General features: G+C 40.8%; 1 protein-coding gene across 3 annotated transcripts; it reads left to right on the top strand.

The window, feature by feature from the left end:
* On the top strand, nucleotides 1-23,519 carry zgc:65895 (uncharacterized protein LOC393546 homolog). Of its 3 annotated transcripts, none has more exons than XM_058619919.1 (3): nucleotides 1-2,726; nucleotides 19,524-19,575; nucleotides 22,011-23,519. In XM_058619919.1, exons 1-3 carry the CDS (start codon nucleotides 766-768, stop codon nucleotides 22,278-22,280), a joined length of 2,283 nt encoding a protein of 760 aa, XP_058475902.1. In that variant the 5' UTR covers nucleotides 1-765; the 3' UTR covers nucleotides 22,281-23,519. The 3 variants fall into 3 exon arrangements, with proteins under 3 accessions (XP_058475902.1, XP_058475914.1, XP_058475908.1); XM_058619931.1 differs by lacking the exon at nucleotides 1-2,726 and adding an exon at nucleotides 16,809-17,176; XM_058619925.1 differs by lacking the exon at nucleotides 1-2,726 and adding an exon at nucleotides 18,955-19,259.
* The last annotated feature ends 946 nt before the right edge of the window (nucleotides 23,520-24,465 follow it).

Below are 24,465 nucleotides of genomic sequence, written 5' to 3'. Positions count from 1 at the left end.
CATTCCTCCTCCCCTCCAGAGACTGACAGCCCGTTAGCTGCTGTGCTGCTCACCGGCAATGATACAGCAGACACGGACTCGTTGAGACGCCAGGAATGGACTTATCGAGCAGTTTTTACCACTACATTCACGGGTTTTATTCAGAGACAATTGTCTACTGACACAAGGAGTATATCACCAGTTTCATTTTTTCTTTGGGGGAAAGGAGACGCGACGTCTGTGAGAGGAATGGATGCGATGACTGCTTTCCTGCGACATTCACCGGCCAGCTACGGAGCTTCCACATCCACCTGGAAAACTGCTTGAGTACACCCAGTCTAGAGAAGGTTTTGTGTGAACTTAAAACACTACGATTCACGGCACTTATGTTTTAAGAAGTGAACGGAATATCAAGTTAGAAGAACGTGGCTAATTGCTACTGGCGACCCAATACACCTTTAAGCAAAGCAGCAGCTAGCCGAATTCCTCGTTCTAACTTTATTTTCTCCACTGAAAATAGTGGTGTATATCTTTTTAAAAGAGGATTCATATTTGAGTTAAGGAGGAGGACACTTTTATTAAGTCCGCGTTGTTGCGTAAATACACCGCTGAACATTTAGCTTGGTTTGTAAAGGATATAAATCATCTGTCTTCTCACGTATGGCTCGGTAGTATCGCGGTACTGCAGCTGACCCAGCTAGCTAGCATCTGTGTTAGCTGGTAGGTAGCGCAAACTGCCACCAGTAACTCCTTGGGTTTTATATAAAACAGCAAAAACCCGCAAAGATGCACCACCAGGATTTTTCCGGTGACTCGCCTGGCGCTGGGGGTCGGAAAACTGCTTTCCACTACAGGAGGGGAAGCAGCGGTGCGTCGGCCTCCTCCGCAGCTGGCAGCACTGGAGCCCACACGGCTGACGATAGCCAAACTCAAACTGGATCCTCGTCTCCAGCACTCCACCACCAGCCCCAGTCCCAAGTGTCTGGCGCCCAGGTGAAGAAGAAGAGTGGTTTTCAAATAACAAGTGTAACTTCAGCTCAAATCAACGTGAGTGGCAACAACAGTTTAGCAGATGACACTGAGAGCTATGATGACCTGGATGAGTCACATACTGAAGACCTCTCCTCCTCTGATATGCTAGATGTCTCCATGTCCAGGGCTACAGACACAGGTGTGCCAGAAAGAAGCTCCTCCGATGACACACTGAACAGTCTCCACGGGGTCGACACACCTGGGATTGTGTCGCCCAACGAGCCCCTTCAACCTCATTCCACCCCTCAGGTGTCTATGGTAAATGGGACTATGCATCATCATTATTATCCCCAGCAACACAGCCAGTCCCACCACCATCACTCTGAGAGTTTGGGAGGTGAATCAGCACTTCCAGTAGCCCCCTTGGCAAGCTCCAGCCCGTCTCTGGCCTCCAAAAGTGGGGCTAGCAGGTCCCAAAGGACACCACTGTTGGAGAGCACAAAACCTTCAGGTGGGACAACTCAACCCTTAGCCCATATTGTTGGTGTTGGAGCCACTGATGCAAATCTACAGGGTAGTGGAAATGTTTCTAATGCTACTCTTATTGCTGGTGCTGCAGTTCCTCCCCCAGGGTCTGCAGGTTTTGACAACACTAGTCTGAGTGGGCAAGTAGCTTCTGGTGGAGGAGGAACAGGCCCGTCCATTCAAGCCCAACACCCCCAAACCCATGCAGCTACTGGCTCTCGTTTTAGGGTGGTTAAGCTAGACACAAACTCTGAGCCCTTCCGGAAAGGAAGATGGACATGTACTGAGTTTTATGAAAAGGAGATTCCTCCTCCAGCTGCATCTGACGCACTGAAAGTTGCAGAGTTGACAGCGGAGACTGAGGCAGGTTCTGCTGGGATTAGTCCGAATGTACCTGCTGTGCAGCCACCGCACACACTGCAGCCTTACCAGCAACCGACACTGGACTTTAAAAGTCCACAATCCATTCAGAGCCCACCACAGGGACTGACCTATGTTTCACCGCAGGAGGTTGTCAGTGGAGCTCACATGCCAAAACCAGTGGCCCCTGTCACTCTCCCTACAGCAACACCACAGGCAGGTGGAAGTCACTCTCTACCTGGAATATCCCAGCAGTTTCCCTATGCTGTGGATCCCCATGCTGGGGTCATAAACCCAGGGAGTGTCCATCAACCAGACTTCATCCAGCCCACTGCTCCCTTCCAGACCCAGGTCCAGCATCCACCACTACATCTCACAACAGGAATCTCCTTAGTACCAGTACCAAGGGTCATGGCACAGCCGCCGGTCAGCATTACTCAGCAGCTGTCCCATCAAGGTCAAGCTACTCCTACAGCGCCAGCAAGCTTCGCTGTAGGACATCCACAGGCCCTCCAATCTCAGCCCCTACAGCAACAAGTCCATCCACTCTCCACTGCCACAGTTCCAGTAGTGCCTAGCCATGGGGCCACCTACATGCCTCTGACTGCATTGAAAGCTGATCTCCAGCCCCTTCTCACACCAGGCACGACCCTCACCCAGGTCTCCTCTAAATCTTCCCAGCTGGAGGACGCCCAGAAGCTTTTGCTCCAGCACCAAGGCCTGCTGGCTCTGCCCAGGCTGGCGGGGGCAGCAGGCGGAGCAGGAGCATCAGAGGTCAGCGTTGCTGCTGGGACACTGGCCCACATGGGGATGTCAGCTGAGGCCAGTGCCTTCATGGCTGCTGCCGCTGCAGGCCTCAGGAGTCAGCATGCCGAAGGAGAGGACGACAGGTGAGAATGGACAGCCAAAGCTATTTATCCAAATGAATAGTCACTGCATTTATTTGATTATGAAAAAAATTGGTGACAAATTGCATTTTCATGAAATTCTGCAGTGCTTCAGGAATAACAGCCTCAACAAATATTGATCTTAAGATGAAAACATTTATTTTTTGTTTTGGTGCAAATTAGTTGTATCAATCACAACCCGTTTAAATATGATGTATTTTTAACCACATTGTGATGCTCCAATGCATAGTGTTGATTTTGAAAGTGCATGCATGTTTGCATATGATATCACAGACCAAACCAAGCATGCGTTACATTGTCTGGTTCTGGTTGAGTTAAATATTTTTTTAACTATCCCATGCTCTACATTTACACACATGTGTGATCATCTGTCACCTGTGACAGTGGGACATAAACAGCTCCCTGAAAATTGCCATTGCAGAAATACCAGTGACTGGAATAGAAGCAGTAGAGCTGCTGAGTCACAGAGGAAGCTGGTGACTCGGCAGATGCACTGACCTGGTCGACCCCCACCCATCACACGTGCACTACGTCCCTACTCGGTTTAAAGTCTCTTTGTCTTCTCCTCCCATTGACCCGAGGAAAGTGCAGAAAGGTTTATAGAAAGGTCTGCAGTTTCTCAGTCCTATGGCCTTGGTAGTTTTGCTGCATAAGTGGTTGTAGCAGTTGTTGGTACTCAAGAGAGGAAACATGTTCCAATGTGGAGATGAGTTGCTTAAATGTGATAAACTGTGATAAAGATTCTGCTTATATTCATGTTGTGAGCACAACAGTGAGTGTCAGTAGTTGAATTACATATGTTCAGCCCAGGGCTGGGCAATATATGGATATTATACAGTAGCTATATTATGACAGTGAGACAAGATATGAAATGCACTATATATACGGTATACATATTGATTAATAAATACCTGGAATTGAGAACATTTTATTAAAAAAAAAAAATCACTGATTTAGTTTTAAGCCTAATTGTTTGTGTCATGGCAAAATTTGATCATATTTACTGGCAATTTCAATTTTTCTAACATGCATATATAACCTTCACCTGTGTTCAGCTTTATATCCCTATGTATCTTGTGTATCGCTAAGCCTTACAGAAATATCAATTTGATTTAAATTATGATATATATCAATTGATATAAAAAAGTATATTGTGATAAATAATATCATAATCTGTTGCAGTTGCTACAAATGCCAGATTTATTACAGAGAAATTACAAATGCATGCTGTAAAGCGGAGCTAAAATGTAGAAAAATTGTTTTTCTGTAGTTGCGGGGAGTAAATGGTAAACTCATGTGTGCATTTTCAGCTTTATATCCCTATATATCTTGTGTATCGCTAAGCCTTACAGAAATATCAATTTGATTTAAATTATGATATATATCAATTGATATAAAAAAGTATATTGTGATAAATAATATCATAATCTGTTGCAGTTGCTACAAATGCCAGATTTATTACAGAGAAATTACAAATGCATGCTGTAAAGCGGAGCTAAAATGTAGAAAAATAGTTTTTCTGTAGTTGCGGGGAGTAAATGGTAAACTCATGTGTGCATTTTCAGCTGTTGGGATACAAAAATGATGACGGTATGCTGTAACAGCTGGATTATACTTGACGCCTTAGTCATACTCGGCTGCAGACAGTGGTGGCTTTTGATAGCGATTCCTGGCACCCTATCATGGCACTGTCTGTGTGTTACATGGCATCTTCATTCTGTTCTTGTGTTCCTGTCTCTTCTCTTGTGGTGAATCTGCCCTTGTCCTGCGGGAACAGGCTGTGTTGGTGTGTGTTAGCTTTGTTTATAGTAACGGTCGTCAAACCATGGCTGCTGTGTGACTATTTGTATCTGTCACTGCCTTACTTCTCTTTTCATATTCCTCTCTTTTATCCTTTTTCGCAAACACTCTGTCTATACGCCCCAGTGCATGTCAGTTGTCCAAACTCCTCTCGTCCTCTTTTTTTCTCTCGGACAATAGTCCCGTTTAGTCCTCCCACCCTTAAAATAGCCACGTCCTCTCCCTGCAGACACGCTAACATTTCCCAGTCTTGTGTAATCACCATTTGCACAGATGTACAGTATTTCATAGTGACCTTGAGAAAGAACATAGTGCATGGACTGGTGAACAGCCAGTACCCCACAGGCTCTCGAGTTACATCACCTGTGTCGATAATGACAAACAGGTTTACATGTACTCCAAAAGTCACCTTTTAGTCTGGCTTTTTGCCTCTAATGTCATATACACTTCAATGCGTCCACACCTGTCCATTTACAATCAGGTAGAAGCTCCTCTAATGTTACAGATGTCAGGATGATGTAAACACTTCAATCTAGCACAGGTTTGTCATGTGTGCATGACTGGTGGTATGTTGTAGAAGCCCCGATGTTAGTGTTGGTTGGCATTCGGTCGTTTCCATTCTCCTGCTTGCCGTCACTTTGTGTATGTCTCGGTGAGAGGATCTGCAGAGGACCAGGAGATATTCCCTAGTGCTTTTCTGTCCTGTCCTTGTGCTTCCCTGGGTGAAATTTCAGCCCTGCTGGTGCTTGCGTAATGGCTACATAGTCGCACGACTTTCAAAACACACATTTGCAGTATATTTCACATGTGCCACACAAGCTTAGCCTGTTTCAAACACAACTAAATAACCTGTGGAGGGACATGACCTTGCTCACAGGCTGTGGAGTGTCATAGTACACTACAGTAGTGGTGCACTTTATAGTTCAATTAATACATCTGATATTCTTTGGAGCCATAAAATGTAGAAGTGCAATGTCATTTTATTATTATTTATGGCACCACCAGCATGTTTTGCTGCCATATCAAAGAAGTAAATACGTTGAGCAGCAGTTGAGATGAGTTCAGACATACCAAGCTGTCACAGTGATGAGTGATGATCCATAATCGACCAATCAAGACTACTTTTAACAAACAGGAGTGCAACAGACGATGTAAGATGGCAATGATTAATTAATCGATTTGAGTGTTTCTGATTTATCAGCATCTCAAAATCAAATTGATTATGGAAACATGAGTGCCTGTCTGGCCAGTACACACTATTATAGACAAGAGAACCTTGTTCTCATAGAGATTTACGAGATTTGCTGTTGTGTGTGTCTTCTGGCAGCCGTCGTTTCAGGGCTTAAAAACGGGTCATTTAATACTGTGATGAAGTTTGTTTGTTTTACAAAGCTTACAACAGTTGTGTTATGACTTCCCCGCATCAGCCTCTGTCATCAGTAAATTATCAGTCACAGGTGAGTGCTTCTTTTATTTTGGTTTCCAAAAGAGTTTGTTGTTAATACTTGACATTTTTAAGCTACGCTTTATTGTCTCTTTCTTCTGAATTATAGCCAGTAAGTTCATTTATCAGGTCTTAGTCAAATTAAGACTTGATCCTGTTGATACTTTAGTGGTTTTGTGGGTTTAAGTGTTGGTATGAGAATGAGAGCCGGTGTGCTTTAATGTGTTTCTTCACTCTGTGTGGGTCATACATTAGTTTTAGTGATAATAAGCTGCCTGTCACTGTAGCTATGCTGGTCTCCAAAATGGAGGTTCTTACAGGTAGACAATTCTTACATGAGATATAGGTTGTTAAGACTTTTTATTGTTCAGTGGTCTAATCAGATTATTAAAATCCACTTAGTTCTTAAAGCAGGCTGTTTTAATTTGATTTATTTAAGAATACGATTTCACATGAAGAGTCACTACATGCCAGGTTCACTGCATGTCTTGTCTATTTTTCTTGTTTTTCTTATATTATGATGAGTTTAGCAAATGGCTGCAGTTTAGCCTTTCTGTTTTTGATCGCTCCGTGTCCTACGGCAGTTTAAAAAAAAAGCACTACATATTTAGATTGACGGAGAGATAAAGGGGTTTAAAATTTCAGTTTCGACCACATTAGCTACAATTTATATCTTTAAATTCTCACCCTTGCGAGTTTGCCCATCTTGTTTTGAATCTATAATGATGTAAATATTGTTATGAAGCTTGGCTTTAAAAACACTAACGATTATCTTAAATATTATTAATCTGTGGATTATTTTCTCCATTAGTCACAAGAAAATGTTGTTCAGTGTTTCCCAAACCTTGAAATAATGATGTTTTCAAATGTCTTGTTTTGTCCAAAACATTAATCAGTTTTAACGTTTTTTTTTCGTTATATGGAGCAAAGAAACCCGAACATTTAGAAGCTGAAAAATCAGAAAACTTGTTTTAATTCCAAAAAAAGGATCAATAATTGTCGATTAGTTTAGCAATCGATTCATTGATATTTTAAATGTTACTCAGCCAACACATTCATGTATGTTTTCAATGTAAATGATATAGTGGAGTAAAGGTGGAGCAGAGAAAACTCTCCCTCTGTGTTTGCACGTGTTGTAATCCAAGATTCTTTGTTCTCTGTTTCATTAACCCGCACATGTGTTTGTTCATGTATGTGCATGTGGAACTCTAACCCTGTGAAACCGTTGGCCCTCCCTGTTTTCCTCGTCCTCCACACCTGTTGCCTGACCACGATGCTGTTTAACTGGAAACTCTGCAGCTACACCCAAACCTTTTAATACAGCACATGCACACAGCATGACATGGCTAAGCTAACCATGCAGGAGCTGCTAACTAGCTTCCGGCACCAGTGTTAAGTCTCACTTGTTTGCTCTGACACGTGAGAACACGTAATTGTGTTTTCACAGTAAAAACAACAGAAATAGGGTAATATTTTAACGTAATACTCTATAATTATCAAAATCTAACTAGTCCTACCTCACATCTGAGAACTATAGCTTATTTGAACACACTATTGTACAGTACTGTGCAAAATTGTAATGATCATATTTAATAATTTGTCAATCTCTCAAATGTTTTCTGATTTTTCAGCTTCTTAAATATAAATATTTACCAGTCTCTTTGCTCCACCTAACAAAGAAATCATGAACAACACATTTTCTTTTCTCTTTGTGGACAAAACAAAGACATTTGAGAACAAAATCGTTTTCAGGATTGGTAAACACCGATCGTCTTTTTCTTACGCTTTATCGACTTAATCGATTGATCGAGAAAATATGTGACGGATTAATCGATTATGGGAATACAGGAAATACCGGGGATATTATGTATACAGTAAGAAATAAACTGCTTTGACACCTTCTGTAGGCTAAATTGTCAGCGACACCTGTGGCTGTCCCACAATTTCATTTAGGAAGGGTTAAATTCAGGGCTAAATAGGCTAAATTCTGATTTTCTGACATTCTTTCAGACTTTTCAAACTCCCCGCCTCTGATGTCAAGTATACATTGTATTGTATTATTTTGTGGTATTGCTAAGATAAGATGACAAACAATTATCGGGATCTCTAGTCGGAGCTGTATGGTGAGAGCGGTTCAAAGTCTGCTGTTGGAAAGCCAAAAAAGAGACAATTTAGAGTGACCTTGCTGCCTCAACCTGCTGTTGCGCTTTATCTTCTGTATTGACTTGCATCGTAGCCTAGAATTCCATACGTGTCATTGCACTTTCACGTTTCCCTTAAGTTGATTCGATCCATGTCACATTGTGCAGTGCAGCATTAGTGGTAAAATGTCCTAGAGCGTAGGAGACGGAACAGATTTTTAGTCACACGAGTACAGTTCTGTCTGTTCACATAATTTTTAGACTGCTGCACTTGAAAAGATAACCTGGTTTGCACTCAGTAGATGTGTCATAGTTTGGAATGTGTTGCTTCTAATATCTTGGGTGTTTCCTCCTGTTTGTCAACAGCAGTTAATCAAAGTGACTGTAAATGCCTCAAGAGAGAGATTCTTCTCTTCTTTGCTGTCGGACTCCTGTTTCTCCACACGGTGGCAGTCTTGGTTCATGTATCCTCCCTGCACACATGTTTGAACAGTTGTTTATATAATCGTTACATGCTTTGAGAATCACTGACCCTAAAATGTGCCTCTCAGCTAAGTGGAAATGTCCGTCCCGCACACGATTAGTGATACTAGAACATATGAATGATTTTACATGTGTTCTGTGCTTAAACACTGCTGCCAGTGTTGGCTGTATGTGATATCAGATCAGAGCGGTTACTGGCTGTATAGGAGGCATCAGTGGGTGATGTAATATATCGGTTTTCCCTGTTAATTGGTCTGAATTACAAAGAAATTAGTCAAACAATTCAGGGGTGTCAATGTCAAATGACCTAGGGGCCAGCGAGTGTCTGGTCAAGAGTGGGGAAAAAAAGTGGAAAAATATGGGCAATATGAGTGTAAACAACACAATGTTCCATCATGATATTGCAAATAAGATATTTATGATGATATCTCACAGAATTTCAAAGTCAAAGTGTAGTACTGTATACTTCACTATTAAAACATTAATGATGCAAAATAAATAATGCAATACAAAATAATACAATTAAGTAAATAATAACAAGAACCGCTGTAATTAAGACAACAAACAAGCTTATATGTGTAATTTAATTTTGAATGTAATACATTTAATGTGATAATTGTAATCAAATGTCTTATTACTGTTTTAAAAAATATTGCTAGCAAATATCCGGGAGGATTTTTATTATTATTTTCAATTGATTCATGAACAACTTTTCAGCTGCAGCTGCAGATCAAAGTCTGTAGGATCACATTAATAACTTGTGAAAGACCCTCACGACATGAAGTTTACTTTCCATTCACCGTCATAATTTCTTTTTTGTATAAAATGCGCAATGTTAATTTTGTATGTTTAATCTGTGTTTTAAAACTGGCTAAACATTATTGAAAAAATAAATAAATATATATATACATATACATATACATACATATCCTGGCAATCCGTTGAATTCTAAAGCTCAGGCATAGAAAAACCCATATTAGTCAACATCAACAGGCTGTTCGACACCACTGAGTCGTTTTGTTGTATTGTTGTTGCAGTTACTGTATGATTAAAGAGCTAAAAATGTATAATTGCTGATATAAATAGCAAACTCTTTTTAGTCGCAGCCCTATATGTTACATATCAGTGGTCTGACTTCATTATTTACACATAATCACATGTACAGTATATACATTTATTTATTTATTTTTTTTGCCAGGGATAATTCCAAAAAAAAGTCATAACAAAGTCATAACATCATTAGAGCTGAAACAATTACAATTATTATTAATCCATCACTTAATTAATCGTTAATCGGTTTTGAAGCTTTTTTCATTATTAAAAAGAGATTTCTGACTGTTTCAGCTTCTTAATTGAGTATATTGTGAATGTGAATATTTTCTGGTTTCTTTGCTCCACATGACAGAGAAACTATTAAAACTGAATCATTTTGGTATTAGGACATAAACAACAACATTTTTTAACATTTTATGGACCAAAAGGATTACTTGATTAATCGAGAAATAAATCCAAAGATTAATCGATTATGACAATAATTGTTAGCTCTAAACATAATTTATTTAAGATAATAGGGTGATCGGACATCTCCTGGTTCCTAAACTGCATCTTTGTTATGTTTATGTGCGTGGATCTTGACACGGCCAGATTTAGGCAGTCGAGGTGGAGTGTTTTTTTTTTTGGGTGGGGGGAGGACGAACTTGTGTCACGTTCATTCGCCTTGTGCCTTTACACAGAGCTGCACATTCTTAAAGCGAGAGTCTCAAGCCATGCGAGGATGTAATATGTGTCTGTGCATGTCGCCTGTTTTCCTCAGTCAATATGTGTTTACGAGCTCATCTGTTAGGGTGGTTTATTAGCATGTGTGTTAGCTGTGAAATCGTAGGGGGGTTTTAATTGTACAGATCTGCGTTTACCCTTCAGGCTTGTACACTAGTAAGGGAAAAAAAAACATGAGTGATGAGGAGGAGGAGAGGCAGATTTTCTGGTTTTATCTGCTTCTGCCATAATCGCTCTTCCGACACATTTACTGTCAATTGTTTCCCTTCGACATGCTGTCGCCCTCTGGCTTCCCTCACAGTCACCTTGTGAGCCCGCACTTGCGTTTGACGCCCCGGAAAGGAACACGATGATCTTTCACATCGTGTACCTGAAACATTAGAACCAGATTTTGTGCTTTCTGTGCCCTATAAGCACATTCTATAGGGATGTTTGCTTAACAGATGAGAGGAGAGCTAGTCACTGGTGTCTGGGTTGTGGTCCATGTGTTTAGAGAAGAAAATAGCAAAGAAGGTTTCTTGCTAGTTGTCTCCAGTGTTGTATTATGCTTATTCATGGGCGCCCAGGTTAAAATGAAAGTAATGTGATGCTTTGCTGAAGGTCTCTTTTGTTTTTCTTTCTCCGAGGAGAGGTCACAGGTTTAGAGTGAGCAGTCCTCAAGGACCCATATACAGTACTTGTTTATCCTGGTGTTCTCTTCATATTCTTTTTTTTTTTTTTTCAATCACTTAAAATATTAATCATCTTGGAGTTAGAGATGAAGGTAAAATATGTATCTATTATCTGCCGTGAAAAGAACGCCGACACGGTAACACGACTCGTGTACTTCTCATCGAAGAACAATATTTACACTCTCCAACAGCGACACTTCTCGTGAAGGGAGCATCGTAACAATTCTGTGTAAAGCCAGCTCTTATCGCTTAGTGCCGGAATCTGGACTCTTCCCACTGTGGGAACACATTCACATTCCCACATGAAGCTGCAGAGAGCCTCGAGCTAATTTAACATCTAACAGCTGCTGAGAAAACTCATTGTCGAGAAACTTATGGCGCTTTTATACAATTATACAATTCTAGCATGGCTCGACTCAGCTTGGCTCGTTTTTTTGCTTTTTTTATTAGGAATAGAACCTGCTACCCGGCGTTTTTTTTGGTGCCTGCTCTGGCGATGCTAGAATGTGATGTCAACAGAGTGCCAGGCCTCTAATTGGCAAAGAGTGTCATCACTGGCAGAGTCAAGTGCACAATGTCCGACACAGAAATGAAAACCAAACAATGCCAAACTGTAGATCAGTTAAAAAGACTTAAAAATCCTGGTGTATTTAGCGACAGCGCTGCTGAAAAGCCAGCGATCGTGAGCCGATTCACAACCCTTTCCGTCATGTTTTACTTCAGTGACTGTGTCAGACGGAGTCTGCGCTCTGGTCATGCAGGAAGTACTCGACTGATCTTTTTAATTAACTAATTGTAATGATTCAAAAAGAACTGCTTTGCTCATCACTAATTTGTGTGTTTGTAAAACACCGTCACAGCCCAGTTGAGGAGGAATTATAGTAATGGAAAAATGACGGTCTCTCTTTCAAACCTGAAGCACAAAGAAAGTGCAGCTTCATGTGACTGGGGGCCACCACTGCCGTAGTGTGACATTTCATGTTTTAACGTTGTGTGATATCTGACTGTGTAATATTTATTTTGCGGCTTGGATTAGCGTCAGACTAGGGGACTTTTATGTGGTACACAGAGGAATGATTTCTATGTAAAGCTATTGCATCCACAAATAGACATATGCAGATGCCTTTTGCCACTTTGTGAGTCATGTTGTGAGACACTGAAGCAGAAGGAGATGATTTGTGTGTTTATTTTAGGCATATTTCTCATAGTCTTTCAATCTTCCCTTTTATTGGTGCCAAATTCCATGCAGTTTTGTCTCAAAGTCAAGCGAAATTGTTTGATTTTTGACTGTCTGATGTTGATATATGATGCAGATTTTTGGTGGGACCGTGGGTGGCACGGGTCCCAGGTTTGAAGTCTGTCCCAGGATGTTTCTGTGTTGAGTTTGCATGTCTTTGTGTTTGTGTGGGCTTGTGGGTTCATCAAAACATTTGTTAGGGGTAATACAGTCAGCCGATTGGGCGACAGAAAAACGCCACTCCCTTGTTATTGATGTAAAAATTCCATGGAAGTCTTGGTTTGTTGTCGAAGGTACTGTTCTCAATCGAAGTTCAATTTCAACCCAGGGCTTTACATTTCCAACTGTACAAACCAAACAGTTACACCACCATGATGCAACACACTGCAAAATAGTGCGAGAGACAGAGACGCCTCAAGTTTCTACTTTTTCTACAGTTATTCAGTCTTCTGTCTTTTTACCATTTAATTACTTGTCCAGATCACAGACACAAGGAGATTGTCTGTCACATTCATGACTAGCTAAAATAAAAAAAATACAATTGTGAACCCTGACTTAACGTACAGGTTTATTTTTTTGCTGTAAAATCCACTTTTGAACCTTGTTGTGGGCACTTCCTTGTTATTTTTATTTATTTATTATTTCGCCACTGTACTTCTGTTTGAAGGTGTCGTGCTTTACTCGTGCCGTGTGCCTTTTTTAAATTTTTTATTTTAAATTAAGTCATAATTTATAAACAAAAAAATACTATATATATGAAATAGGTTCATCAAAAACCCAAACTTTGTAAAGTAAACATTTGGCAGTACTGTGGTGACATGATCAAAAATATGCCCATCTTGGCCAGTGAATGAACTTAAACTAAAATAAACTTGAATTTTGCACTTAAAAATAGTAATCTTCATTTGCCAATTTAAAAAAATGGACATACTGTGCGTGAGTGTACCTACATTTTAGTAAATTGGTCTGTCGTCTAATGTCACACGCTGCTAAACATAGCCTAAATATAAATTCTCTGTGCAACTAATTGCTTTTGGTGATTAAAAGAAAATCTGCCCCACATTAACTGATCCTGACAAAAGTCCAGGCAGCATCTATTCATATTATTCTCTATTTTATCTTTGCAAAAGATGTCCAGCTTTTGAAAGCTGCTGTTATACCTCGTCCATGAGAAGAAAGTGTGTGTGCACTGTTGATGTGGAGTTGGAGTCTCCTGCCCTCTCCCTCTTTCATGGTCCATATGGCTCAGACTAGATGGTGGTTATGTAATGCATGCTTTGCAGAGGCCGATGCGCTTACGCTCTATAGAAACAGCTCTGTAATGCCATGAGAGCTGTTTGGATTTTTTTTACCTGCTCATTGTTTTGTCTGTGATTATGGTTTAGATTATCCTCAGAAGAAAGGAGGAGGATATACTTAATTGCTACGTTGCTACACTTGGAAATTATAGCTTAAAAACAGAAAAACGATTGGACGCTGCAGGTCCATATGTGTCCTCCTGTCTTTTATTTTCTCTCCCCCTCTCTCTAAATTTGGAAATTAAAAAAAAAAGACACTTCCACTGCTTAAGTGAAGTGTTTGTGTGGCTGTGTTAGATCTGGCTTTGCTTAAATGCCAGTGCTCCCAAACCGGATCCAGCCAGTCCTTCAGCACAGCCACACTCGTGCACACTGGTGGAAACGAGAACACACACAAAGGAGATGCACAGACACATGAGAGCTCCTTGTTGTTTGAGGGCAGCGAGCAAACTGAGAGGGAGAAATGGAAAAGATCTCGGATCAAATAAACAATATTTGTGGAGAGATAAAAAAATTTGAGCAAGTGTTTACTTTTGCTCCGTCGTGATTGCTTCCAGTTGTGTAGTTTGACTTAAATGGATGCGGGTATGTTCCAAGGCACACAAGCAATTGCTGTGTAATGTCCCATTGTTTTATATTTCCATATAATCTGCAGTTGTGGCCGAGTTCTGGATCTTTTTCAGGACCTCACACTGCTGCTCCGAGCGAGCCCAGCTCTGCTTTCACTGCAAACCGCACAATAAAGCGAGGCGGAAACATTACTTACACTCAGCTGGACGCTTTTGTGCGAGTGAGAGTGCGGATAAAGGGAGGTAAAGGGCAACAGCAGGAGGTGAGGAGGAGTCCTTAACTGTACAGCAAATACACCAGAAAAGCATTTATGCTGCTGTTGGCTCTACGGATTCATTTTACTCTTCTGGAACATCGAGCCACTAGAGCTTTGAGCTACAGCTACAACTTTAAAACCGAAAACCGGTTATGTTCAATCCTTGTTTATCCACGGCTTGTTGTTTCTCTATAAAATGAAGATATATAGTGATTGACAGTCTTGTATAACGTAGCTAAAAGGGATACATGAGTAAAAGGTACAAGTGTCTTACCAGAAAATGACTTTGGTATAAGTTGAAGTCACCTATTACAATATTGCTTGAGTAAAAGTACTTGACATTTACTGTACTTTAGTATCAGCACTCGTCATTTTGTGAGTTAGAATTGAGTGATGGTAGCTCAGTGGTAGGGCGAGTTGTCTTTCAACTGGTTGTTGGTTCGATTCCAAACTCTGCTAGTCTATGTGTGTTCTTGGGCAAGACGCTTAACCCCATGTTGCTCCTCACGGCTGTGCTGGCAGCATGTGAGTGGGTATGAAAGATGTGAGATAGAATAAACAATAAAAAAATACAAATACAGACCATTTATCTGGTAGTAACGAGTAACAAACATAGCTAGGGGAACTGTTTTGGAGTAAAAGTAAAAGTTGTTTGTAAAGTAAGGCACAGATGTGTGAATTCTGTACTTAAGTACAGTAATGAAGTACATTACAACACTGCTAAGTGGTCACTGTTCAGTACACTTAAAGTGTCATTGGTTTTTGCGAGTTTTTATTTGAGTTTAAGGCATTTGCTCGTCCACAATTGATTAAAACATTTTTAATTTGAATGTTTTATAGTGTCACAGGAAAAAATGGGTGGAGCCAGGCATCAAATAAAATTTCTCAATTACTTGTTTGGTCCACAAAATGTCAGAAAATGTTCATAAATGTCTCTACGTACGTTGGAGAGGCAGTGCAGTTATGTACAGTATTTTCAATAATGTATACTTAATTCAAATTACATGAAGAAAGTTCAAGTTTTTAGATTAATAATGAATAAATAATAATTGGATTTTTTAAAAATTGAATTCGGCCCTCAAGCATTTAAACTGCAACATTGACCAGTATGTTGTTATTGGAAGCATACAGAATTGTTTTATCCATATTAATATACGTCATTTCTAAAGTTATAACTTTAGATTGACTTAAATGGTTACTGTCTTCATCATTTTTGTAATATTATCTGGATTCTTCAAAGTATTATAAGAGTATATATACATTAAGCTGTAGGATAGGGGTTAAGTCATATATGGGTCAGTCCCTCATGTCACAAACAGGATTTGGAAAGACATGGATACATAATGAATGAGAGCATCCCATCTGTGACATAAAGCTCGCTCGCCATTGGCTGAGGCGGGTCCGCCGCACCATCAGTGAATGCTTGCTTCAGACCAGTTCTGAGTCTTTTGTTCTGAAGTGAACATGCGCACACAGTGACCCCCCGCCCCTCCAGACCACTGGTACATAATGTACAGATATACACTCATGCATCCAAACGTGTGCGAGCAAGTCGTTGCGTAAACTTGATGGCGCTTCGGCTCTCGTGGTTTCTCAGTGTTAGTGGAGACGGTCTCAGGGTTTAGCGACTCGTGTCTGAGGGGAAGAATAGAAGACGTGACCTTAGCCCTAACGAGGTTAATAATTTCACTGTGTGCACAGAAGTGAATCCCATTCGCAAATGCTTTCCCGCCTGCCGCCATTTTGTGTTCATTCCCCACTGTATGTCATGTCTTCAAGTAGATGAAACATTTCTTTTTGTTTTTTGTAACTTGTAGTGTGGGTGTTTTCTTAAGTTTTGTGTGTTTTCTGTCTGCGTGGGAGCTTGTTTTTTCTTTCTCCAGCATGGAGATGCATGTGAGGCGTGATCCAGCGAGGATTTGTGTGTGTTCATGTGTGTCATGAGCAGTGACAAGCTCAGCTAGAGGCATGCCTTGGCTGCAAAATACGTTCTCCGCGAGTTAGATTCTCGGCATGGCGAGGAAACGTGAGGGAGGAGGATGTTTGGGTGTTTTATTCAAGTCAGCGAGGGCAGTGGTTCTCAAACTTTTCATACCAAGTACCATCTGTCCCTCGAAGTAACAACATTATCACGAACAATGCATTTGTACTTGGGTCGCAAGAAGCGGTCACCATCACAAAGAGGAACGCTACAAACATAGAAAACATAAAAACGAGGCTTATCAGGCCATGAGCACGGGGTGTGTGGTCAAAAGTAGCTCATCCTATTGGATGGATCACCTTAATCTCCAGCGACAGTTTACGTAACAACAGAAGGGGAGGCGCCATGACTCCTTATGCAGTGACATCACACATCCGCTGCCCTATAGCCCATCACTGTTTGCCCATTCGTCTGAGATTGTATACGTTGCGGGCTTTAGTGTAGGGTCAATCGGAAAGACGCAGCGCACCGCACATGCACTCCCTCTCCCATCCCTATCCTACTCGCAGCTCCATCCCGGTCTCATTGTTGGGCAGACTTCCTATATGTGAAGCTCCACAGCTGAGGGGAGCAGAGAGTTGGGCCAAAGGGCACAGGTCAGGAGGACACAGGAGGGTGCAGTGGTGTTGTTAGTTTTTTTTTTCTTTAGGAGGGTTTTTGGTTAAGAGTGGGCATCAATGAGAGTGAAGGGGCTGGCTGGGGCTGGAGGACGGCAGGGGAGTGAGACCATGGCTCTAAAGCTGCTCTTTTGGGAGCTGGAGAAGCATCTGAAGAGGTAACAATGCCCGTAGTGTTGTCATGTGCTTGTCTGGGGCATGTTGGTGTGGAGGGGAGGGTGCCAGGTCGCAGAAGAAGAAGTTAAACAAACATGGCTCCCAATTTGCTTTATAATGTCTGAGATATGTGAGGTTGCATTTGGAAACATTTATTTCATAAAGTGAGAGCCTCTACGTTCAAACATGGTATCATGACTACGTCCCCTCAGCACGTTCGATTCCCGCTCGCTTAGCTGCTCATTGATGTGTTCGAGGACACAATGTTCCTGCTTCTGTAAATGTGTGTTTGGCTCATGCCGTTTGCTTCAAACATGTTTTTCCCCAACATTAAGACAGAGATAGAATAGTTTATTCTACTTTCAGTTGAATTTTCGCAATTTCCCATTTTGACTGCCAAGTACACACCATGTTCCAGTCCCTCATTTATCAGATAATAAGCCAAACCCTTTTTTTCTGCATCAGCAGTACAGAAATGTGACACTGCTCCTTTAGAAGGGAAAAAAAATCACTTTAAACTTTTATTTTTCCATTTCTCTAAAGTCACTCCGCCCCCTTTGGTTCCCCATGTCTGTGGCCACATCAACAGTGCTGAAGGAAGTGGAAAACACTCCCTAAGACAACTTAAATCTGACACTCAGTCTACTTCCTGTACTTGATACTAGTACTCGTGATTGTTCCAGTCAGAGACGGATATAGCGCAGCTAAGGTGCTTAAAGCAGGGACAGGTGTCTGCATTTCCGCTCCCATTCAAAGTGAACGGAAAGTGTTGAATGGGGTCCTTAAGCCCATACTGTTTACGGTGTGCGTTTCTGTTTTTGTTTTTGTGATTTTTGGAGTCTGTGCCGCGACTGTTTACTCTTAATGCAGTTGCTGCTCTTTGTGTGCTGCTTTGTTGGTTTCCATAGCAACCACATCAGTCCACACCCACCAAACTCGCATCACACATTGATAAATAATGATGTAAACAATATTGGTGAAAAATTATATTAAATATTAATACAATCTATTGAACTAAAGTAGACAAGAAGGAAGATACATATTTTACTAATTTCACACACAACGATATTAATGTTATGACGTCATTTTAACAAGGGGGTGTGGCTAATGTAAGGTAGCGGAGCAACCATATCACCTTTGACTATGTAATAAGGTTATCTAAAATCATTAAAAAATATTATAGTAAATTGCTTATTTAAACATATTGTTGAAGCCTACTTAGATTGATTTGAATAGGAGTCCAAGAAACTAAAATCAAATTACATTTATTTAATGAGACAAAGGTGTATTCTCATACTCCACTCCTTCAAAGCAGCAGATATTTAGATTTTCTTATATATTTGACCTGTTGTCACCGCCCGCACTTCCACTGGCCTTTAAGTCCCATCACATCACAGGTGATCAGCATCTGCACGGGGTCAACTGGGGGACAATTGATTATTTGCAAACTCCAATCACATGAAGTATGTTTGAGTATTTGCATTGTGAGCCCACTGGTTGTAAATGTAATCTCCGATAGGTGGCGACATTGCACCACATTAGAGCTTGTAAGGGCTGACTGAAGTTAGAGTCTATATTTTTAAGTATTTCAGAATAAACAGACCCATGGATATAAACATGATGCGTTCAATGTAATTTTTTTTTTAAATAGTTGGAGTTTTTTTTTTGTTCCCGTGTTGTTGTTTTTGCTGCTTTTGTCTCCGGCCAGCATTATGCTAATGAGCGCCAGCCTCAGCCAATCAGGCGCTGTTTATCAGGCATTGCATTATGCAGAGGGGCTGAAGCCGCAGCTCAGTGTAGTCTTTGTGTGCCGCGATCAGCAGGCAGCAGAGGCACAGCCGCAGCCAGAGGCATCCAGGCGTCGAGAATGCGACGTTTCTTCCACTTCTCTACCGCTGGATTACCAGTGTGTGCAGCCGACCAGGCGCCTCTCGTAGCGGGCTTTTAAATGCACTTGCCGAGCATGAATTCCCATTGTTACACGGTGGCGATGGACCTTGGCGTTTGTCAACTGAGGAATTTCTCCATATCGTTTCTGTCCTCTGTGCTCGGGAAGGAGAGCGCATCGGTGCGGGTCGACAATAGGTAAATGTCAGCTGGTTGTCACTGTCGTCCTTTTATTATCAAGCTTATTTTGAGTTGCAGATGTAATGATTTCTGTCTTTTTTTTCTTGACATCACAGAAGCTTTGTTTGCCTCCTTGTAGCGTTTCCCCGCGCGCACACACACACACACCACACTGCGGTATTCAGTAGATGTTGCATCAAAAAAACAAAAAACACCAACCAAACATCACATTTCTCTTCTTTTTTAATCTTCCTCATCTCCTCTCCTCTTCTTGTCCTTCAGCTCTTCGGGTGCAAGTGTGGTGGCCATTGACAACAAAATCGAACAAGCAATGGTAAGCTGCAGTCATTTTAACCTCCTTGCATAATGTTTTTTTACACATGAAAACACGCTTTATGTACCTGTTATAAACATGCACACTTTTCTACACATCTATAATTAAATTGTTGTATCTTTATAAAAGCACATTTGAATAAAAAATATAATTTAATGTGAGTAAAAAATGGAGCATAAAGCTGCTCTTAGCAATAAAGGGTAAATAAATCAGGTGTGCAACTAATTATTATTTGCATTATTGGTGAATCTGTTCATTTTGAAATGTCAGAAAATGTTTGTCAAACCTGGAAAATATGCTGTTCTCAAATTGCTGTGCTCAAGTTATTCACTTTGAATCATTTCTTTGTTAGATTGAGCAAAGAAAGCAGAAAATAACATTTATGACGCTGACAAAAAACACTGAAAAGATTAAGCGGTCAAAATAGTTGATGGTTCATTTCGTAATCCATTAATAATAGATTAATAGTCACAGCCTTGGAATGAATGAATGAATGATTGAATGCTTCCTTTTCCTTTCTAGATGCTATTAGAAGCAATTTTGCATCTATAGTAATCAAAGTAATTATATTGCACTTTTCAAATAAAAACAAACAAGCAGTCATACACTTTTTTTAATTGAAACAACATATATATGTTGGTATACAAATGACAATAACATTTATTAGTGCCACAAAGGGGGAATAAGCATTAAAAATGCTTGTTTTTAGTCAGTTTAATCTGCTGTTTTATCTCAGTCGGTGGCCACATGCACCTGCTGGTGTGTGAATTAGGGGTAACAGCTTCCTGCTCTGTCACGATTTGGAACGATGACCTCAGGCCTGTTGGAAACTCAATGTGGGCAAGGCTAAGCTTCACACGCCATCCCTCCCTCCCTCCCTCTCTCTCATATACATGTATACTCCCTCGCCCTCTCTCTCCAGCCGTGTCCCTGTGTTGCTAGGCAAGCAGCAGCCTCCCCTTTTGCTTGGTATAAATAACTCGGCCTGTGATTGGCTCCTCCCACTCCAGTGCAGGAACATTTTGTTCCTGGGGCAGGGAGGAGGAGGAGGAGGAGTGAGGAAGGAGGGGGCGGGCCTGTAGAGAAAGGGATGATGCTCAGATTATTAAATGCAAATCCTCCCCTCCTTTCAGCGTTATCACCAAGCTGCTCCTCTTTCTCTTAACAGTGTTTTTATGATGTGTGGTTGTGTGTCCTCATTTTCCCTCCTCACCCACACTGGGAACACCGACATGTATCTCTGAAGTGATTACTGAGGCTAGTTCAGCATTCTCACTATAGAAGCAGGTTCTCTATGTCTCTGTGTTTATGCTCACAGTCTCCTGTTAATTGATTACTAAATTAATCCTCAACTATTTTGATAATTGATTAACCCGTGTGAGTATTTTCTGGTTTATTTTGCTCCAAATCATTAAAACTGAACCTTTTTTGGTATAACGCAAACCTATTAGTCCACTCGCACTGTGTTGATAACAGTATTAAAAATGAGGAAATACCACTTTAAAGGTATGATTTAGAAGAGATAATAAGTTATTGACAGACCTGGACTATTAACTTTACAGTGTTGTGTTCCACACAGCCTCTTCTACGAGTGTCTCCGTTTAAGTTCGGTTGATTTAGCATTAGCTGTCCTTCGGTAAACCCAGACACGGCAACAACATTATCTCCCAGTGAAGCACCGTGGCAACATAATATAGTAGTTAAATATTTTTCAGTAGAGTTAGTAATAATTTAATAACGTTTACTTCTCCTGCCCTATATACACAAAAGCAATGCAATTTACGTTTTTTTTTATAAATAGATACAATTGATATTTTTAATAATAAATTATAAATGATAATAAATTAATAATATAATTTAGTTCTGTTTCTCATACGGCCCCTTGGGGAAAATAATTGTCCACCCCTGGTTTAGAGCCATTTTCCCCCCCAGAGCACTGATTTAAAAGCACCCCTCTGTCACTGGATCACTCATTCATGCTCATACATAAAAAATGTATACTGTTGTTGACGAAAGACTTGAGACTTTGACTTTGACTTGAGCTCAAAGACTTGAGTCTTGACTTGAGCTAGAAGAATTGATCTCAAAGACTTGTCTTGACTTGAGTTCATAGACTTGAGACTTGTCTTGGACCTGCAAAAAATGACTTGTTGACATCACTGATGAGTGTTAATGAAAACAATGCAGGGTTCATGGTATTTTGAGCTAAGAGGAAGCAGCTAATGAGATGCATTCAAAGACCCTGGTAAATTCCGTCACTTCTGTGGGATTTACAGCGTGTTGAACTTAGAGAAGCATCTTCCAGGTGCATTCAAGAAACCTCGTAAATGTCAGTACCTCTGCAAACACACATTAAGTATGCCCATAGATCCTTGGAGTTAGAAAAAAGCTGTGAAATAATTTAGCTAATAACCTTCTCTCCCTCTTGTCTTCAGGACCTGGTGAAGAGTCACCTGATGTACGCAGTGCGCGAGGAGGTGGAGGTGCTGAAGGAGCAGATCAAGGAGCTGATCGAGCGCAACAACCAGCTGGAGCAGGAGAACAACCTCCTGAAGAACCTCGCCAGCCCCGAGCAGATGGCCCAGTTCCAGGCGCAGGTCCAGACCGGCGACTCCCCGACTGGCGCCGGCCAACCTCCAGTCCTGCTCCCCGCTGGTTCCACGCAAGTCCTCCCCTCCTCACAGATTCCCAGCTCATCCGCGTAACACACCGGGAAAACCCCGTGAGGACGAACGACGACGCTTAACTGTGAACTGACCGACTATGCCGCCATTGTGAGGACACTTCAACGTAACCACGGGACGAAAAAAAACAAAAAAAAAAACTTTCACCTGTTGCAGATATTATTTAACTGAAAGACGCCGGAGTTGTGTTCGTGCTTTGTCTCTGACTTTTATTACCTGCTTCAGACAATCGTTGTCGTGCTGGTCGTCGTCGTGGTGATGTTGACAAAGATATTGACGTAGAGGAGGCGCTAACAAAGTTGTGGGCCAATCAGGAATCAGATCCTTCGCAGTGTAACTTGTTGTGTTGCCCCGCCCACTCCGCCTCAACCCAGCGCCGTCTTTCTGCACAGTCTGTTTTTTTTTTGTTTGCACTTTTGTTGACAGAGGACAAACTTTAAAAGATTTCAAAATGTACGCGTCCCATCTGGAATGGGAGTCAAACAACGTTTTTCTTTTCTTTTCTGCTTCTCACCCCCTCACGTCACCCGACGACGGGAAGTCCTGAGCTGAGGAGGAGAGCTCACCGAGGAAGAAAAAAAGAAAATATAATATATCCTGTGTCTTATCCTTCACTTTCTTTTCCCGTTATCATGTCCCCGCCCCCTTTTTGAACTCAGCATTAAACATTTATGCAGGGAGTCTTATGTTTTTAACGCAGAGGTTTTTTTTTTTTTGTTTATCGATGTGTAAAATGTCCCAGTGACGACGACAAAATGACGGAGAGAGTAAAAAGTAGGACATGACTGTTTCTAGGTAGTGAACTTTGTAAATAATGAAACTACTCTGCCAAGTGCCTGGTTTTTAACCATAGATACATATATGAGAGCTTTTTTTAGTTATTTGTATATAAAAAAATATATATGTGTATATATATATAGATATATATATCTATGGTTTTTTGCCAGGTTTTTGTACTACCTGTGATGTCATGACTCAGGGCGGGACCAGAAGAGGACGTCTTACCTCGTCACTAAAGATGCTGTCTCTCCTGCAGGTGACACACGGCCTCGTACTGTAAACGAACTCTCCTCCGCCGTCGCTCACGTAATCGGGACTGTGTTCACCACGTGTTGTTTAATCTTGTGTTTTTGTTTCCTTGTTGTTAATAATTTCCTTTTTTTTTTATGTCTTTTGTACAGCCAAGTGTTTTGAGTTGCTTGTAGTGCACAATGATGAGAAGAGTAGGGGGAGGGGAAACAAAGAAAGACGAGGAAAATAGCGAGTGGTGTCCATGTTTTGTGCATGTTCCTCAGCCCATCACAAATGTGACGTTCAAATTTGCACTAGACAGTTGCACCTCAAATAAAAGTGAAAAATGGAAAAAAAAAAAGACTTTGGTTTTCTTACTACACACACAAACACATCTGAATCTGGACAGGTTTTCCGTATAGTTTTAGAAATATTGAATTTAAAGTTTTCAGTCATAATTGTCATTAAATTTACGAAGTCTGCAAATCGCCAAGATGGACGCCAAATGCAAAATGGCCGACTTCCTGTTGAGTTGAGGCCGTGGTCCAAATTTTCTTTTTTGTTTGTCTTGGGCTGCTACATGTTCCCACCACGTTTCATGGAATTTGGTGCAACTTAATCTTGGCTGTAGAGCCCTGGTGCAACACACAGGTCTGAGCCCTCTGCCAATATTGCGTTTTCGCCAGACCTGACCTCTGTGCAAATTTTCAAGAGTTTTTATGCACGTTAACCCCCTCAAAAATGACCACAATGACATAGAATAATAATAATAATCTGAAGGATAACAATAGGTTCCTCGCTCACCGTTACGGCCCCTGCCATAATAATAAGAAAAGAAAAAGCCATAAATTCTAACTTTGCTCTCAGAATTTTGACCTCAACCTCAGAACAAATGCAAAACTCTAACTTCACACTAAGAATTCTGTCTTTTTACTCTCAAAATATTGTTTCTAATCTCAGAATTCTTACTTTCTGTCTTTTTTCAGTCAGAATACTGTTTTTAATCCCAGAATGCTGTTCTTAAAACCCTCAAAAACTGACTTTAATCTCAAAATTCAGTTTTTTTTTAATCCAGATGCTAACTTTAATCTAAATAAATAAATGAATGAATTAATAAATAAATAAATAAAAACTAAAATCTCTGACTTTAATCTCAGAATGATTTTTTTTTCAAACTTCAGAAATAACACCAAAA

This window comes from Solea solea, chromosome 2 (assembly GCF_958295425.1).
Source record: "Solea solea chromosome 2, fSolSol10.1, whole genome shotgun sequence".
Lineage (NCBI taxonomy): Eukaryota > Metazoa > Chordata > Actinopteri > Pleuronectiformes > Soleidae > Solea > Solea solea.
Note: the sequence above shows the minus strand (reverse complement) of the source record. Positions and strands in the feature narration are given on the sequence as shown.